General features: G+C 42.4%; 1 protein-coding gene across 3 annotated transcripts in view; it reads left to right on the plus strand.

Annotated features, from left to right (window-relative positions):
* IL1RAPL2 (interleukin 1 receptor accessory protein like 2) overlaps window positions 1-20,503 on the plus strand; it is an 831,346-nt gene that overhangs the window by 766,758 nt on the left and 44,085 nt on the right. For all 3 annotated transcript variants that reach the window (XM_083159424.1, XM_083159423.1, XM_083159425.1), the window contains exons 7-8: window positions 7,990-8,119; window positions 15,995-16,140. In XM_083159424.1, coding sequence (XP_083015550.1) covers window positions 7,990-8,119; window positions 15,995-16,140 — 276 coding nt within the window. The remainder of the gene's footprint in view (window positions 1-7,989; window positions 8,120-15,994; window positions 16,141-20,503) is intronic.

Raw genomic sequence — 20,503 nt, forward strand, 5'->3', positions numbered from 1 at the left:
CTCCCTTCTTCATTGTGTATGGTCGTAATCCACGTGTTCCAGAATTTCAAAATCTTCCTGTTTTTGATATACCAGCAGTTAATTCATCTGTCCAGTTTTTCTCAAGCGTTTGGAGGAATGTTCATGCTTCATTAGAGAAAGCCTCCCAACGTTACAAGAAATTCTCTGATCGGCACAGACGAGCAGCTCCGAAACTCAAGGTGGGCGACAGAGTTTGGCTCTCCACCAAGAATATTAGACTCAAAGTTCCGTCTATGAAGTTTGCACCTCGATTCATTGGGCCATATACAGTAACTTCGGTGATCTCTCCATTGGCTTATAAATTACAGTTGCCTCGTTCTTTGAAAATTTCTAATACATTCCATATCTCTTTATTAAGACCATTGATATTAAATCGATTCCAGGATAAAGTACCCAAACCTCCTCAGCCTCAAGCTCATCATGATGTTGCTTTTGAAATTAAAAAAATTGTGGACTCTAAAATTCGTTCAGGGCAAGTTCAGTACCTGGTAGACTGGAAAGGCTTCGGTCCAGAGGAACGATCCTGGGTGGATGCTGCTCGCGTCGATGCTCCCACTTTGGTCCGTAAGTTTCATCAACAATATCCAAGAAAACCATGGAAGTGTCCAGAGTCCACTTCAAAAGGGGGGGGTACTGTCACGGCCGCGGTTAGGACGCGCCGCTCACCTGTTCATCTCCGGCGGCAGGGCCTGCGGGCCATCCGTCCGGGTGCAGGGCGGGGAGCGCGGCGTCTAGGTCTTCCGGCTGCGACCATCCTTCTGGGGCCTGCGGCACACGCGTCCAGCATGAGAGCTAACCAAAGTTGTTTGTCTCCAGTCCGGTCGCCGCCATGTTGTTGTAGCCAGCCAATGGTTCAGAACCCCAGTTCAGCTCCTCCCATCCAGATCTGCCCTGGGGTATAAAGCAGAGCCCTCTGGGGCATACAAGCGCCAGTGCTTTGTTGTCAATCCCTGTGGAAGAAGCTTCAGCCTGTGCTCCTGCCCTTGCCCTGTGATATCTTTCATCCCTGTCTTCGTTACCTGCAGTTCAACACCTGATACCTGGATACCTGCATTTGCATTCTGCTTCCAGCCCTTACAGAGTCACACCTGTTTCCTGGACTTTGCAATTGCATCCTGCCTCCAGCTCTTTCAGGTTTGCTACAGTGTCTCAAGCCTCTGCACATGCTTCAGCCCTGCGTGTCGGTTGACACATCTACATGCCTGCTGTCGACCAGTCGCATCTACTGCCAGCCCTGCGTGTCTGTTGACACATCTACACGCCTGCTGTCGACCAGCTACACCTGTTGCCAGCCCTGCGTGTCTGTTGACACATCTACACGCCTGCTGTCGACCAGCTACACCTGTTGCCAGCCCTGTGTGCCTGTTGACACATCTACACGCCTGCTGTCGACCAGCTACACCTGTTGCCAGCCCTGCGTGCCTGTTGACGCATCTACACTCCTGCTGTCGACCAGTTGCACCTGCTGCCAGCCCTGCGTGTCTGTTGACACATCTACACTCCAGCTGTCGACCCGCTGCTCCTGTCGTCAATCCTGCGTGTCTGTTGGCACATCATCACGCCTACCTGTGGTCCAAGTGCACCTACTGCCAGTCTCCGTGCCTGCTGACGCTTCATCATCCTGCTGTCTGCCTCCGCACCTACTGCCAGTCTCCGTGCCTGCTGACGCTTCATCATCCTGCTGTCTGCCTCCGCACCTACTGCCAGTCTCCGTGCCTGCTGACGCCTCATCATCCTGCTGTCTGCCTCCGCACCTACTGCCAGTCTTCCGTGCCTGCTGACGCCTCTCTATCCTGCTATCAGCACTCCCAGCTACTGCCAGCCCTCCGTACCCGCGGACGTTTTCCCATCCTGCCGTCTGCATCGGCACCTGCTGTCAAGTCCTCGGATGTCGCTGACTTCCGGCTTCCACTGCCCACTGCCGTCAGCTCCCACAGCTAGCCATTGTGTTTCCCTGTGAACTAACAGAGACTCTGGGATCACTCCCATCATTCTGGACTTTCAGTTGTTGCCCAGGTACTTCACTGGGTTCCCCGATCTACAGTTTCATATATGGTTTTACCTTCTCTTGTTGGTGCTACAATAAAGAGTTATATTAAACCTGCTATTCTCCAGTCTCCTTCAAACCACAAACACCCAACCTCCGGGCCTCAGACAGATCCACGAGGTACCCCGAGCGTGACAATATAGTAATAGACAAAACGGGCGCTTCATAGTGCAGATATCTTTAAAAGTTTGTATTTATTCGAACACATAGATAAAATGACGTTACCAAAGGTGGCGGCTCCAAATGCCGCACTGTAAAAACATGAACACACAGACGTCCCGGCGTCTGGTACAGGGAGAGGTTACACTCCTCCGGACTCTCGCTGGTCTGATCGATGCTGAGCCACGTCCCTACGCGTTTCGTCACGATGACTTCGTCAGAGGACATCATTTTATCTATGTGTTCGAATAAATACAAACTTTTAAAGATATCTGCACTATGAAGCGCCGGTTTTGTCTATTCCTATAGATCTCGTTTACCTGCTGGATTCAGGTGCCCTGAAGGGCTTAAACGGAGCAGCCGGGTTTCTATCACCTGAGTGCAATCACCCTACCGTGGAACAAGCGGCTTGGTGTATTCTGGGACTGATAGTTCCACAGAAGTACTTTTTTACTTATCCCTCATTTAAGATTTTGCGCACAATCTATTTCCATTTGTTTGTTTTTATATATATATATATATATATATATATATATATATATATATATTTGGTGGGGTTGCGGCCTGGCACTCTCCTCACAATGACAGCTGCCCCGGTGCCTTCACACAATATGGATAGTAGAACAAAGTACAGGCGGCACTCGGAGGTCTTGACAAATAGTGTATTTGGGTGATAAAAAGCTGACGTTTCGGAGCAGCGCTCCTTCTTCAAAAGCTAGTAGGTGAGACCTACTAGCTTTTGAAGAAGGAGCGCTGCTCCGAAACGTCAGCTTTTTATCACCCAAATACACTTTTTGTCAAGACCTCCGAGTGCCGCCTGTACTTTGTTCTACTATATCTATATATATATATATATATATATATATATATATATATATATATATAGTACTCCAATGAAGGCGGCACTCACTCAAGCTTATTCAAAAGGTCCTTTATTGGTCCAACGGTTTTGAGGTTTCCCCCGTCGTCAGGGACAGCAGCACACAGACTGCACAGTTACATACAGCATTTAAATACCCCCACAGGACCCCTCCCCCCCCCCCCCCCCAAAAAAAAAAAATTAAAAACACCTGCACATACAATTTGCAGTAAGAGAACTCACCTGCTCAACATCGTGCGCCTGGCGTCCGAAACCGAAAGCTGTCATTGCCCCGGGTCAGACGGCGTCATAGTGTGCAGCAGGCTAACTAGTACTTCCGCCATCCATGCATTCACCGCGTCACCAACCAAAGGCGGAAGCGGGAAACTGCGCGCTGACGGAGGCTAGAGCAGAGTCTCAACTGGTGGTTGCCTAGCAACCTATGACGCTTTTACAAACAAGCGGCAGCGTATGGTGGTGACAGGCAACGGAGCTAAATAGCCTCCTTGGGAGCAAAGGTTTTTATGTATATGTATAAAGAGCTGGCCCCATTTAGGGAAAGCATAATACAGGTTGAGTATCCCGTATCCGAGTATCCGTTATCCGAATTATTCCGAAAACCATACATTCCAGAAAGTGAATTTTTTTTTTTTTTTGCTAAAAACTCACTGGGGACATGATATGTAACTGGCACTAAATATGTGCAAGAAAATGATTGCTTGGCATTCAAATTCAATATCTGAGATAGTACACATTTTGTTTCATGTTTTGAAACCTTGTTTTTTGAACAAATAAAATATATTTGTGTGTATTTTATGTGGTAATAAAATATATTTGTGTGTATTTTATGTGTTTATACAGCATACATGCAAGATACTTCAAAATACATAATTGAAATATTAAAATATTCCGAAATACGGAATAATCCGTTATCCAAAATTCTCCTGGTCCCGAGCATTTTGGATACGGGATACTCAACCTGTAATACAAAAAAGCTCTTTTATAAGCAAAAAGAGAAACACTTAAGGCTCAGCTGCGTTGCATGTACACACTTCATACTGATTTCTTTAATAAAAACAATACCAATGTGACAATGTATCACACTGAAAATACAGACAATGAAATGGAAAATACCTTATGATAACATCAAACAGTGGAGAATTTGACTGTAACATGAAACATGGCATTAGTGATCGAATGGTATAACATTACTATTACAGTGTACATACATCCAATCAATTCCATTTAAAGTTATAATAAGGTATTTTCCATTTCATTGTCACTTCACCTTGGTTTGGTTATGTTGAGTTGTCAGTTGTCCTGAAGGAAGGGGCGTCAGCTCCGAAACTGTAGACAATGAATACTGATTTTTGCACTGTTATGATTTAATACAGTTATTCACCGTTTTTTTGAGGGCCGCCTCCTGTTTTCATTTACTTGAAAATCGCATATATATATATATATATATATATATATATATATATATAGAGAGAGAGAGAGAGAGAGAGAGAGATGGCACCCACGGCACGGAAAAGCCAAGCTGCAACATTGCAGCTCAATGCTTTTCTATAAGTCATTGAAGTAAATTAGACCTGGTGATGGGATCATTAGATAGATAGATGTAGATATAATCTCATATTTGCCTACTCTCCCACTTTAAAAATCAGGGTTGCATGCAATCCCGCACTTGCTGCTTCTCGCAGGCTATTACAGTGTGCATGCTAAAGTTACTGCGCCCTGGCAACAAAGGTGGATCCTGCATATAAAAGTTTAAATAAAGTGTTTGGATTTCCAGTGCTCTGACTAGCTAAAGGTCAGATGGGACGAGTTGTCCTTTTCTCTATTCATTTCTGGGAATGCAGCATAATTCAACGACTGTACTTCAGTGTTTTCATGGGAGTCCTATTCAGAGTTGTAACATATGGTGCCCTTATGCATCATTTATATTATGTCTTGCTAAAACGTGTATCACTCTGATCTTGCGCATAAATTCCTACTTGTTTAGGTCAAGGCTTTAAGAGGGCTTTCATGTCATTTCCAGTGAGTGCTCCTTTCTTCCCCTCTTCTGACCTATTTCATACTGAGGCAGATGTTGTTGACATTTTATGTTCTTACCTTCGGTATACTACAACAGCCACAGAGGGGACCTCCGCTATTTATCACAAGTATGGAGATGCTCATCATTTTATAGTTGTAACTAAGACCATACTGTCATAATAATAGCTCAATGTGTGTGGGCTTTGAGAGATGCTGGTCCGACAAATATTAATCAGTACATGAGATTGGGCTTCTCGATCCCAGCCACTGCAGGAGCATTAGAGGCTAATGGTCCCACAACTTTACAGCATATACTATACAGCTATACAAGGAGATTTGGCAGATGATTGAAAAAGTTTTATACCCAGCTTTACTATAGGTGAATAGGTTCATGAGGTTTACATCAAAGGGCCAACATCCCACCACTTTAGAACCAGTCCTGTCATAATTGTTTTAAAATTGTCATCCTACTGGATGTAGTACTGGCGTTTTCATATTGGGTGCCTTGTGTGCAGAGCACCCAGGCCCCCCTGGGTCCATGGGGGGCCCACTTCAAAATCACTTAAAGAATGGGCAGCACTCCATTTACCCAGAGACCTGTGCATGCGCACTAGACTCTGGGAAAGCGCTAGGGTCCCCTAGTGCCCAGAGTAGAGAGCGCTGCCAGCTAGAGAAGAGGAGGGCCAGAGGAAGACTGCACATGTGCCTCCTCTTCTCTTCAGATGCCCTGCCATGGTTTAGCCTCACTATTTACTTATGTTTATCAGTATTTGCATGTTTCTGTGTGTATAGTTAACGGGTTTAGAGCTCACCCACCAACTACTGACTTGTTGGTTTCAATAGATGAGACAGTCAAATCTACTATTCCCAAGATCATTAAGGGGGTTAAGAAATGTTATCAGAAGTGGGACCCCTTTCTTAATACCCTAGATGAGGCCACTCAAAACCATATTCTTAAGTTGTATGAAAATACTGATTGGAACTTTATGTACTAGAACTTCTTTTATCATGTTGTTTTTTTAATTTTATGTTTTTTACCTTGTTGATTTTATGAGCATGATGTGTTGACATTCCCAAGTTACCCTCTTAGTAATGCTCTCTCCCTAGTCTTTCTTATTTTTTCTATTGTGTTTTCCCCTTTCCCCCTCTCCCGATGCTTTTCTTCCTTACTTTGCTTGAATATTTTAAGTGTACAGTACTCTTGCATTGATTTGTCACTTGTATTTGAATTGAATGTGTATTATTTTGTAATATTTGACAAGTCTTTGTAATTGATATTACTTTCTAAAACTTAATAAAAAAATGTACAAAAATAATAAGATGAGACATAGGGTGGTATTCAATGCAGCTGGCAAGGGGATGTGTACTCGCCGAAAACAAGCCATCCTTGCCATCAAACCCTCTCACCATATTCAATGTACAGCTCAAATCCTTGCCGTGAGAGGACGGCGAAGATTCCCTTAAAAGGCGAGGTTCGCTTCAAATGCAGCAAGTTTGTGGTGAGCCCCACCATTTTAATGGCAACACTCGCTGTTTCCACCTTGCCTCAGGGAACAAGCAAGGTAGAAACAGCGAGTGAAGGGGAGGGAGTTGAATACTGACTGCGAGCTATCGATAGCTCGCTGTCAGAGGCATTGAATATACCCCATAATAAGCATACTGCAGCTGCTGCAAACCTACTTGGAAAAACTTACCCAGCCCAGGTTAAAATAAATTAGCTCACAAAGGGGTACCTGAAAGGAAGTGATCACAAGATTAATTTAAAAAAAAAGAACAAAATAAACAAAGGCATTAATTAGACACTAACATTAAAGGTTTTAAGGATAGCCACACTTTATTTTTTACTATGTATGTGTATATATATATATATATATATATATATATATATATATATATATATATATATATATATAAAACAGTTTGAAATTGAATGCGGCACTCCCAGCTCAAAGGGAAATAACTCCAGTCACACAGGTATTATCAGCGTATACTGGAGTTAATTCTCTTTGAGCTGGGAGTGCCGCATTCAAACTGCTCTACACTATTCCTTATGTGAGGGCACCCAGTATATTGTGTTACCTTGTGGATAGCGCCGGTCTGCTGGATATATATATACAGTAACTAATCTGCCCCAATGTACTGTATGTTTTTTTTAATGTAAAAGTTGCTCAGGTGTATATGGTGCATACTCCAGGAGAGGTTAGCACTACAAGATAACGGGGTGGTTTAGGGGCATGGAGATGCAAAGGCATCATTGCGGCCATGCTCTACAATACCCAGATTACTGGTATTGTACAGTGGAGGGTTGGGCTCAGTGGTGCCAAGAGTAGGATGGGCACTTTTTGCCTTGGTCTGATTTAGGGCTGAGGGCCCACTACCCCCCTCCCCTGGGGCAGAGAGCCAGGCAGTGGGAGAAAGATGGTATAAAGGCGGTTTTTGGGTGGGGGGCGTTGGCTGGTGTGGACAGGCTCAGAGAGACTTGCCTTTCTTTCCTGGGCAGGGAGTGCCACATGATTTTCATGGGGGCCATTCCAGGAGAGTAGGTAAGTATGATATACAGTATGTAGTATTAATATATATCCTGCATCTTGCCAGAAAAGGCAACAAATATTGAATTACTGTACATAGCGTACCTAAAACAGAGGCAAAATGTACTAGATAAAATTATAGAGCTGTATGCTACCGTAGGACAAAAAGGTTTCTCAAGGTGTATTTGATAAAGTTAAGTGATTTTTCGAAAATGTATGTATGTTTATTATAAAAGTAGTTTTAAGTGCTGAGCAAATTTTGTCAAAAGCCATAATTCTGCACTGTAATAACCAGTAGGCAGAGGTGCTTAATGTGTTTTTCTCCGTTTTATCTTCAGGCAGCCCACTCAGTGTATTGTGCAGAGCCTTCTTTGGATTTAGCGGCGAGTCAGGTCCCATGATCTACTGGATGAGGGGAGAGAAATTTATTGAAGAATTAGAAAATCACATTAAAGAAGGAGTAATCAGGTAAAACACTACTGCTGCAAAATAATGACGCCTCTTGTGATTGCCTTGTTTGTGTGGATGTGTGTGGCAATGAATTATCATACGCGTCATCTGCAAATGAATAAAAAACAAAAACTAACATATTTTTCTTTATTACTATTTAGCATTTCTGTTACTGAGGCGCCACTTGAGAGATAATGTGCGCCTATTTTATGAAATTGGTTTACTAATAACTATGGTAGGGATGTAATGCGGTGCGAGTCCCGCTGCCTTGCTGGATACCGGCCCAACTTTTTTAAAGGGGCAATAATATAAAAAGGCATGGTTTTGCCTTGTTAATGACTGCCCCTTTAAAATAAACTTCTGAGTTTGTCTGGCATCCTGCATGGCTGCCGGACTCACACCGCATTACATCCCTCCCTATGTATAGTGTTATTTTATAAATGTGAACAGAAAGAAAAAGGATGGGGTTAAGTTGGGGAATTGAGATGCACCATGTTCCCCTATATTTACATAGGGTGTTTAAAGATCACCAATAGTAGCATTTGTGTGACCAAGATTAAAAGCTAACTTCTAGGCAAATATCGCACTCTGGTTTTGTATACAGACAGGGCTCCCATCAGGAATTGTGGGGCCTGTGACTGTTAAATAGGCATGGCCCCACTTCCTTTTCTCAAACACCTGGGATGCCTGGGAAGACCTGTGCCTGCAGCACTGGCCACACTACTCAAGCTCTACATTGCTTCAAGGGAAATATGAACTATGTTTATGACAAATTATACTTTATAAACCCCCTTTCTGTATGGGGCCGGGACTGGGGACCCCGCAGCCCCCCCCCCCCCCCCCCCCCCCCGATGACTGGCCGGGACTGCTGACCTGTGCACAGGGATGGGTTAGACATCAAACTCAAGATGCTGCAGCGGCAGCAGGATGAAATGGTCTTAACCCCTGATAATGAGCAGGTAGTCTTTATAAAGATGCAGTCTGTACAACTATGTGAGGCATAATAATAATCTGTTGTCAGGCGCACTTCTGTATGAGGTGAAAGGTAGTCTTTTCCTGCACACCCAATGCAGTGAGGCCACATTCCATAATTTTTTTGTTGTACTTAAGGCGCATACACACTATAACATTTTTTCAAATGATATGCACAATAATGTCATCATTAACAATATTATTGTGCATATCTTCTAGTGTGTATGCACTGTATTGTAAACCAGTGGTTCCCAACCCTGGTCCTCAAGTACCCCCAACAGTGCACGTTTTCCAGATCTCCACACAGAATCACAGGCAAAATAATTAGCTCCACCTGTGGATCTTTCAAAATGTGTCTGAATAATGAGGGCACCTCCCAGGTGACCTGGAAAATGTGCACTGTTGGGGGTACTTGAGGACCAGGGTTGGGAACCACTGTTGTAAACGATGCATGCTCCAGCGTGTCGATAATAACCACTTTGTCATCAGAACATGCAGTCAAATTTTGACTATCACGACAGCTATACTCCGGAATGCGACTGCTGAACAATATCGTCCAGTGTGAATGCACAATATTTTTAGTCCAGGAGTAGATGGAGGTTCAAATGAAAATGGTTTGCGATAACGATATTGCATACTGTGTATGCATCTTCACAGTGGTTTTAGTTTAGTATAATACCAAAATATAGGAATTATACCTGCTTGTCCTCCAACACAAATGGGCAAAGTTCAAGAACAGTTTATGTACAGTAGGTTAAAAATATTACAGTACGATTGTATAAAGTCTTGTGTTGGATGTCCACATTGATAATGTAGTAGTGTTTGCGACAATCGCTATCCCACTTTTACTAAACTGATATTTACAGCTTTTTCCCTCTATTATAGCATGCTAGATAGGTTATTAACCATTTAGGGATGTTTACAACTATACCATAAGATATCCCACCTCTACAAGAGGGATCAAGTAGTATGGAGTCTTTAGAAGGAAAAGCTGTCAATTAAGGATCAGTTTGGTGTTTAAGAAATATTTTTATTTTAAAAACCTCATTGAGGTATTTCATTTGTAATTGTAAGGATTAATTTAAGCAAAAGTTTGCAAACAACTATAGTGATGGTCCTAAGTGCACAGCACCCCCGCACAGGATTGGTCGGCGGAGAATTGCTTCTGAAGCATACAGAGCGCAGTTGTGTATGCAGTACAGTATTTATTCAGAAGCAGTGGTGGGAAGCAGCATGGGCAGTAAGAGAGGAGCCCTCTGGAAGGACTCTCCCCAGTGAGGACCCATGAAGTGCCTTGCCACACAATGACACATCCCACTGGAGGAGAGTCTGGAAGTGTAAATTCCACAAGGAGAGGGGCCACCCATCACTCATCAGACCCCCACAGCTGCAGAGAGCCCTAGCCACTGAGTGCCGCCGTGGGTGACACTGCTGTGAATGAGAACCTTGGTTAAGTGTGTTTGTAAATATTTTTGGTGGGGCCCCCACAGCTTTGTTGCCCTGGGAGGGCCCCCAAAGCCTCCATCTGACCCTGGCTACTATTTTTGCTAGCTTCAAAATAGCCCCTTTAGACAGACAAGGTGGCTGACTGGCCATGGCATTGCAACAGTGCAGCTGATTAGGTAAGCTACATATAAACAATTAACAATATAAGATATTTCATCCTAGACATAAAAAATATTCAGGCATTTATTTTTGGACCCCCAACTGTGACCGCACAGGGGACCGATTAAATCAGAATCACCCCCATGATTCGCAGGGATAGAGCTTTCTTGCAAGTCCCTGCGTGTGACATTTGATACATCCTTGTGATGTATGCAGTTATGGTAATGCTGACTGGGGCAAATTTATTGCATCCTATCTGAGATGTGGATTGTGATACATGTGACCTTAATGATTTATGCTAATCTGCACATTCTCCGGGAGGCGGAGCTCTATCAAATATACTGTAATTCCCAATGATTCTCTAAGGTCTTGTTCTGTACCCATGCAAGATGAAGGGAGTTCTTTAGTTTTAGTTGGGTCTGGACAGTGCACAAGCAGTTTGATTATTCTAGGTTTAGTCATATGACGACAAATGTATTTTTTGTCCTTTAAAAAGGTAGTCTTGCCTAGCTACAGAACATGGAAAAAAATTGTGGGTGTCTTGTCCTAAAAGTCTGCGCAAAAGCAGCCAATGTAATGCTTTTAAATTCGCGAGTGGGTTTTACCGAAAACCCACAAAAACTGTACATACAAACAAACAGAATTTTGAATAAAAAAACAATCAGAGGTGCTATAGGTGCTAAACATATAAAACTAAAAACATTTCACTACCATTTTGTGTGAAACAAAATAGACATAGGGAAACAGGGCACCGCTTGCACACACCTACGGATCCCACCCAACACATCACAGATGCTAAAAAGCACCCGCGATGTGCCACTGATGAGTCCGATCCAATATACTTTATGTGCAGCCCATCCGTCCTCCTGATGCGCACAGGACCACGCATCGGGTTGGAGGGGATGTCAAACATATCCGATTTGGGAAGATTTATTGGCCCGATCCGTCGGGATTGGGCGAAATCGTCCCACATCGGATAAGTGTAGGAGGGATTAATAACTTAATTTTTTTCTTATGAAAAATCTGTTTTCTTTTTCTCCCTGTGGGGCTCTCCTGTGTGTGTGTGTGTGTGTGTGTGTGTGTTTTTTTTCCTGTGGGGAACAGTGTTATTTTCTGTTGGGGGCCAATGTTTGTTTTTTCCTGTGGCAGCCATTATGATTTTGTTTTTTTGCTGTGGGGGGCAGGGGTGGGGGGGACACGGTGTATATGCTTTTACAAATAGTACATAATAATACAAGTAATTAATATTCATACAGTTGGATTGGGGATGGGATCCACAATTTCTCACATAGATTGTTAGTAGACCTACTTTAGGGCTGACCTGCTAATTAACTTTTTATCACAGTTTCAATTGTAGAACATAGGCGCTTCAAGTAAACATTGTAGGCCGACCCCTGTGTTTAAACACATTGCCTAATGTAAAAGAAAACATCCAATATGCAATTATGCCACATGTAAAACAGACAATGTCAATGTTCTCTCCTTGACATGATTTTTCTATGACAGTAATGTCTGTTAATCATGCATATTTTAAAATGTCATTACTACAGTGGTAACAGTTTGACTTTGTATGTGGCATTTACTGTATACTTCATTTTAACAGGGCCAAAGCTAGGATTGCTGCTTTGCCCCGGATGTCACCCGGGTCAAAGCAACAATTTGAATTCCAGCCCCGTTGCTGGCCCCTCCGTGTGCAGACAGCCTCGAGCATCAGGACCTGACAGTCACATGGCAGGGGCCCCTAAAGGTGGCACCCGGGTGGTGTGCCCCCTTAGCCCCACTAGTTGCGGCCCTGAATTTTACATATTGTCCCTCTTCTTAGCATACCTAGTCGTGCATCTAGTTTTCAGATATATCTTCCGTAATGTGGGCAAGAAGAACGATGTATATACCCAAGTACAAAAACCAAAGTGTTTTGCACTGCATAATTATGCTGCTCAGCCACTACACACGCTGGGCAATCTTTCGATTGTGAGCGATTACGCATGGATTTTTGCAAGGCTGCAATACTATTCGCAGTTTAGCACGTGGGCAGGATTACACTCTGGTGGGGCGGCAGCTAAATGATCAGAGGGCTCTGCTTTTTAGCAGCCTAACAATCAGGTCGGAATCAGAGACACACAAGCTCTAGGTGGGATAAGACTTGAAAATTTGAAACACTATGGGTGCAATTTAATAGGATGAGAGATTCAGAAAGTGAGAGATTTGGGAAGAATTCTCCAGTTTATTTAAAGCGGCCATCATTTACACTGCAAAACCAGTTTGATTTTGCTGTGTAAATGATTGCCGCTTTAAAAAAACTGGAGACTTCTTCCCAAATCTCTCACTTTCTAAATCTCTCAGCCTATTACATTTCACCCTACATTTCTCTTAATATAATGCAGAGTTGTGCACATTAGCAGGGTGGCTATGGTGTTCACTGTGTTTTTATGAGTAGTCTGTGAAAAAGGTCAGAGGATGGAAATACAACCACACATTGATCTCTGATTATAGAAATGTCACTTGCAGAACACTTCAGATCTTCTTTTAATGATCAAAGAAATAACATTATGTCCTCAATTGGAAAGTCTATCTGGGTTATGAAATCCGCTTGTGAACCTGTAATGAAAAGGTAGTTATTTAATGGAACCACTTCCTCAATTATAATTCACGCTTTCATAACCGCTCGTCTAAATGTTTCTGGACTGTGCTTCAATGATCCTGCAAATAGTAATGATACATCTGCATCTTTCCAATTAAACGAGAACTACGTGCACTGCAAACATTGTAATTGTGCCGGAAGACGACAAGTTACTTCTGTGCTTAATGAGAAATTCAGATGATACATTTCACACGATTGTGTTTTCGTTCTTCGTGAAGAGTTGCCATGCTTTAGTTTAAATTACTTCAGATACTTATTATGAAATTGAAAGACGGTGGTAATTGGAATCTAAAATTTCTGTTTCTGATTGTTTTGAAACTATGCAGATTAATTATATATACTGTCAGTAGAGTGTTTTTTGTAATTGGAGCAGATGATTCAAAAGCTATTATTGATAATACCCCTTTCACATTGCTATGCTGGCTCGGACCCAGGATCTTGGTCCCCGGGTCCGCCCTGGATTCGGCACTGTCACATTAAACCTGGGTTATCCATTATGCAGAGGGCAACCTGAGTTTAACCCTACTACTGATGATAACCTGGGTTGAATTTTCAGGTCAATTACGGCAATTACCCAGGTCCGAGGTGCGGTGTGAAAGAGATATTAGAGATGTATGTTTATTATATAAAGGATGGTGTAATGTAAACTTTCAGAACAGTGTAAGTCATGCAAATTGCTGCAACCGGTGGTTAACTTCTTGCACCCTTTCCTTTATTCTCCATATCCAGTCTCATTGGATACTTTTTTCTATACCATGATACTACTAAAACTCTAATCCACCCTCATTATCTTTTGACTTGACTACTGCAACCTTCTTCTATCTGTCCTCCCTTTCTCCACTCTATCCTCACTATAATCCTTTTGTAATCAGTGTCTTCATAAACTATATGTGACCTAGTGGAAGGGTATACCTTGTCAAGGCGGAGTTCTTGTTACAAAAACAAAAAAAGAACTTAAAAAACAAGATTAAGGATGTCCTTTTTACTATTAAACACTTTTTGCAAACATTTCAGAGGAAAAGTTACAGAACAATAGTATTTGAGATTAATGGGGGAATTCAATTACCCATGGTAAATTACCAAAGGCGAGATGTACTAAGCCTTGAGAAGTGATAAAATGGAGTGTGATAAACATCCAACCAATCAGCTACTACCTGTCATTTTTCAAACACAGCTTGTGACATTGTAGTTAAGAGCTGATAAAAAAAAAAAAAAACAGGAAACAGTGAACAGTTGAAGGAAGTAAAGTAGAAATACAGGGTACATAATAGTGATGGGCAAAACGGGTCACTATCGAGAGCTGGGATCCAGCAGATCATTCAGTGAAAAGATCCATATCTTTTAGGTGGATCAACGGTTCACTTTGAAAGAAGGGGTAATTTGATTTACAATCATTTATTGCCATTTTTTTTACTTTTTTTTTTTTTTAAACAGTGAGCTGAACAAATAAGAACATACATGACCGAGTAAAACTGATCGATGGCTGGGTGCAGAATCACCATCGATGGCGTCTGCACCGATGGCCATCCCTAGCAGCAGCAGCCTTGTTATTCTTTCTTTTACTTGCAGTAGCAGCACTGAACTCAGGGGTAGATTTATGAAGCAGTGATAAGGGAGGAGAAGTGATAAAGTGCCTGGTACTTTATCACCAGCCAATCAGCTCCTGACTGTTAAGTTACAGGCTGGGTTTAAATAGGAGCTGATTGGCCGGTGATAAATTACCAGGCACTGTATCACTTCTCTTCCCTTATCACTGCTTCAGAAATCTACCCGAGTCTCCTGAGTTAGTACATCTCAGCTGCCACAGGTGGCAGTGCTGAGCATAGACAAATGTATTGTAATGGAAAACGAAACTGAAAGTAAAAGAACGACGGTTCACCTTTTTGGGATCGGCGGCTCCCTCAGCCTTTTATAGGATCCGTTCAAAAGACCCGCTTCGTTCGCGAAAGACCCATCTCTAGTACATAAACATAGCTACATCAGCAGATGAAGATGGTTTAAGTAACATAACGAAGAGGGCCCTGAGTGATCTTACATTCTAAAGGGGAGGGGCAGACCGCCGGGTGAATATACTGTAACTGTATTATATTATACTGTAGTCTTTACTTTTGCTGTGTAAGATGCCACTGTGCTCTGCAGCAGTGGGGAATACTGTACTTACATAAAGTAGGGGAAAACAAGATAGAAATAATGCATGCAGATAGGAATGGCAACAATGTCTAGATCAGATTAAACCACTTGATCTTATTACAAAATACTTCACCAAACTCTTCCTGTCTCTAACTTTTACTGTAGATATGCGTTCACATCTGTGCTCCCGTGCTGTATTTATTTTCCCATACCTTCCCCATGCTTTTTCTCTTGCTACTTTACTCCATAGATACATTGTATAATTCACTGACTTTTAATATTCTGGCTGGATATTTGGGTACCTTAAATACCACCCATAATCTAACACACACACACACACACACACACACACACACACACACACACACACACTGCATCAAGCTCCCATCTTTCAATAATTCTGCTCAAACATTGTAAATGTGACAGTAGGTATGCATTCATAAAGCATTTGCAATGCCCTAGTAATGTAAAGTATTGTGCTCTTATCTATGCTTTTCATATCTGTAAGGAAAGGTGACTACCTGTTCCTTTCTATGTTGATTTAGGTTACTTAGAGAACACCTCGGGGAAAAGGAGGTAGAGCTGGCTCTGACATTTGATGCCATACAAGAAGCTGACCTGGGTAATTACACCTGCCATGTGGAAAATAGAAATGGACGCAAGCATGCCAGTGTCCTCCTCAAGAAGAAAGGTATATTTATTTATTTTATTGTATATGCTTAATTTAACTCTGATGTCTTATAAGGAATAATATAATGTCCAAAGAAAATCAATGTAGCTTCAGTACTGCACTATATTACTGTTTATAATATTTCCAGAAGGAAAACTGGTTAGAATAGGGAATTGCATATCATTGGTGGCTAGTGGTTGGTGATAACTAACATGAATTTTAATCCAATGTTGTACTCTTTTGAAGATTAGATGTTGCCCATAGTAACCAATCAGATTCGACTTCTTATTTATGTAGCGCCTTTTAGAAGTTAATAAAGTAGATTGGATGCTAAGGGCAACATCACATCTTCAATAGAAATCCCATCTTAGTAAATTGATCCGTTAGTGTCACACTCTTCACAAAGGGTTGGGTATGAATTCAGTGATGGCTCTCCTGCCACAGTGATTACTATAGTACTTGGTTTCAGGTATCAAATTTCATCGATAATTCAACACAATTTTAAACATATTGGTGACACCAGAGCTTCTCCACTCTAAAACACAATTGGCATAGGCTTGTAGTACACTCTAATGCTGCTTTCAGACCGCAAAACTGGCTTTGACCCTGTATTTGAAAATGTTTCCAAAAACGGGTCTGCCAGGTAAAACCCCTTTCACACCGCATCTCTTAAATGGTATAATACCATTTAAGTGTGTTTTTTTTTACACTGGCAGACCCGTTTTTGGAAGCTTTCCAAATACAGGGTCAAAGCCAGTCTTCGGCGGCTCCCCCCCCCGTGCGCTGTGCCCCCCCCCCCCTCGAGGGTTAAGACACCCGACCCCCCCCCCCCGGTTAACCCCCGTGGGTTAGCACCCCACCAGGGCTAACAAGCCCCCAATGTGTTTAAGAAGAAACCCCCCCCCCCCCCAATGTGTTTAACACCCCACCCCCCCCCCCCCCATGCAGCCGGTACCTCCGTAATTGCGGATCCTGGCAGTATAGACGGATGCACTTATGAAAAAAAGTGTCTTTTGGAAAATGGCTGCCCCATAGGAAAGCCTGTTTAACCCCTTCCCGCCGCAGCCTGTTTTTGCCTTCCTGACAGAGCCCTTTTTTTCAAATCTGACATGTATCACTTAAGTGGGGATAACTTTTTTTTGCTTTTACTTATCCCAGTGATTTTGAGATTGTTTTTTTGTGACACATTGTACTTCAAGTTAGTGGTAAATTTGGGTCGATACAGTCTGTGTTTTTTTGTGAAAAATACCAAAATGTCGTAAAAAAATGGAAAATTTAGCAATTTTCAAAATGTTAAATTTTCTGCTTGTGAGACAAATAATCATACCACTCAAAATAGTTAATAACTAACATAGACCATATGTCTACTTTATGTTTCCATCATTATTACAACCTCCTTTTAATTTTTTTGGACACTAGGAGGCTTAAAATATGAATAGCAAATTCTCAAATTTTCAAGAAAATTTCAAACACTGATTTTTTTAGGGACCAGTTCAGTTCTGATGTGACTTTGAGGGACTTGTATGTGAGACACCCCCATAAATGATGCCATTTCAAAAACTGCACCCCTCACAGTATTCAAAACAGCATTTTGGAAGTTTGTTAACCCTTTAGGTGTTTCACAGGAATTAAAACAAAGTGTAGGTGAAATTTCAAAATTTCATTTTTTTAGCAGATTTTCAATTTTAATACATTTTTCTAAGGAACACAGTAGATTTTACTAGAGAAATGTGACTAAAAAATGATTCCCCCAATTCTTTTGTTTTCATAAATATCCTATATGTGGCCCTAGTGTGCACGTTGACCAAACCACAGGCTAAATAATAGAAGGAGCACCTACTTGATTTTGGAGCCTTCTTTTTATGAGAATATTTTTTAGGCACCATGTAGGTTTCTAGGCACCATAAGATGCTAAAAGTTAGGAACCCCCCCACAAGTGACCCCATTTTGCAAACTACACCCCTCAGGGAATTTTTGGATTTTGCAGCACAGATTCTGGTGGAATGTTGGTGGGCGCTATGTCGCATTAGCAAGACCCCCAAAGCACCAATACAGTGGAACCCCCCCACAAGTGACCCCATTTTGCAAACTACACCCCTCAGGGAATTCATCTAGGGGTATAGTGTACATTTCAAACCCCCAGGGGTTTCACCAATTGTGGTACAACTGGGTAGTGAAAATGAAAAATTACATTTTTTACACAAAAATGCAGTTCTGGCTCAAAATTTTTCATTTTCACAAGGAATGAAGGAGACAAAGCACCCCAAAATCTGTGCCCCAATTTCTCCCAAGTACGGCAATGCCTCACATGTGACCAAAAAATACCATTTGGGTGCATGGCAGGACTCAGAAGGGAAGGAGTGATATTTGGATTTTGCAGCACAGATTCTGGTGGAATGAATGGTGGGTGCTATGTCGCATTAGCAAGACCCCCGAAGCACCAATACAGTGGAAACCCCCACAAGTGACCCCATTTTGCAAACTACACCCCTCAGGGAATTCATCTAGGGCTATAGTGTACATTTCAAACCCCCAGGGGTTTCACCAATTGTGGTACAACTGGGCAGTGAAAATGAAAAATTAAATTTTTTACACAAAAATGCAGTTCTGGCTCAAAATTTTTCATTTTCACAAGGAATGAAGGAGACAAAGCACCCCAAAATCTGTGCCCCAATTTCTCCAGAGTACGGCAATGCCTCACATGTGACCAAAAAATACCATTTGGGTGCATGGCAGGACTCAGAAGGGAAGGAGTGATATTTGGATTTTGCAGCACAGATTCTGGTGGAATGTTGGTGGGTGCTATGTCGCATTAGCAAGACCCCCAAAGCACCAATACAGTAGAACCCCCCCACAAGTGACCCCATTTTGCAAACTACACCCCTCAGGGAATTCATCTAGGGGTATAGTGTACATTTCAAACCCCCATGGGGTTTCACCAATTTTGATACAACTGGGCTGTGCAAATGAAAAATTACATTTTTTTACACAAAAATGCAGTTCTGGCTCAAAAATTTTCATTTTCACAAGGTATGAAGGAGAAAAAGCACCCCAAAATCTGTGCCACAATATCTCCCGAGTACGGCAATGCCTCACATGTGAGCAAAAAATACCGTTTGGGTGCATGGCAGGACTCAGAAGGGAAAGAGTGATATTTGGATTTTGCAGCACAGATTCTGGTGGAATGAATGGTGGGTGCTATGTCGCATTAGCAAGACCCCCGAAGCACCAATACAGTGGAACCCCCCCACAAGTGACCCCATTTTGCAAACTACACCCCTCAGGGAATTCATCTAGGGCTATAGTGTACATTTCAAACCCTCAGGGGTTTCACCAATTGTGGTACAACTGGGCAGTGAAAATGAAAAATTACATTTTTTACACAAAAATGCAGTTCTGGCTCAAAATTTTTCATTTTCACAAGGAATGAAGGAGACAAAGCACCCCAAAATCTGTGCCCCAATTTTTCCCGAGTACGGCAATGCCTCATGTGTGACCAAAAAATGGCAGGACTCAGAAGGGAAGGAGTGATATTTGGATTTTGCAGCACAGATTCTGGTGGAATGTTGGTGGGTGCTATGTCGCATTAGCAAGACCCCCGAAGCACCAATACAGTGGAACCCCCCCACAAGTGACCCCATTTTGCAAACTACACCCCTCAGGAAATTCATCTAGGGCTATAGTGTACATTTCAAACCCCCAGGGGTTTCACCAATTGTGGTACAACTGGGCAGTGAAAATGAAAAATTAAATTTTTTACACAAAAATGCAGTTCTGGCTCAAAAATGTTCATTTTCACAAGGAATGAAGGAGACAAAGCACCCCAAAATCTGTGCCCCAATTTCTCCCGAGTATGGCAATGCCTCATATGTGACCAAAAAATACCAGTTGGGTGCATGGCAGGACTCAGAAGGGAAGGAGTTATTTTGGGATTTTGCAGCTCAGATTCTGGTGGAATGAATGGTGGGTGCTATGTGGCATTAGCAAGACCCCCGAAGCACGGTGAAATGATGAACCTAATAATCCATAGATGTGTGGTATATTTTAAAACACTCCTTTATACATAGGCCGGGTTTGTCGGGGCAAGTTTCACAGTGGAAAATAGTATCCTTTCTTATTCTCTTTTTATAGCAAACTTTGCACCTTTTTTGTGTCCTGCCCTTTTTTGCAGTGGAGGGGATTTCATTAGGAAAATGCTGCCCTGGTACAATACGGGGGCCAGTACTAGAAGTACTGGGGCCCTCTGTCTGCTGGTTCCCAAATATTAGGCCCTTTATGACTTCCTCTTGAAAGCGCATAAATGTCCCCCTCTGGCTGGTAGAGCGGAATAGCACGTAAGCGTTATACAGTGCCATCTGGATGATATACACGGCCAGCTTCTTGT

This window comes from Crinia signifera, chromosome 9 (assembly GCF_055691185.1).
Source record: "Crinia signifera chromosome 9, ASM5569118v1, whole genome shotgun sequence".
Lineage (NCBI taxonomy): Eukaryota > Metazoa > Chordata > Amphibia > Anura > Myobatrachidae > Crinia > Crinia signifera.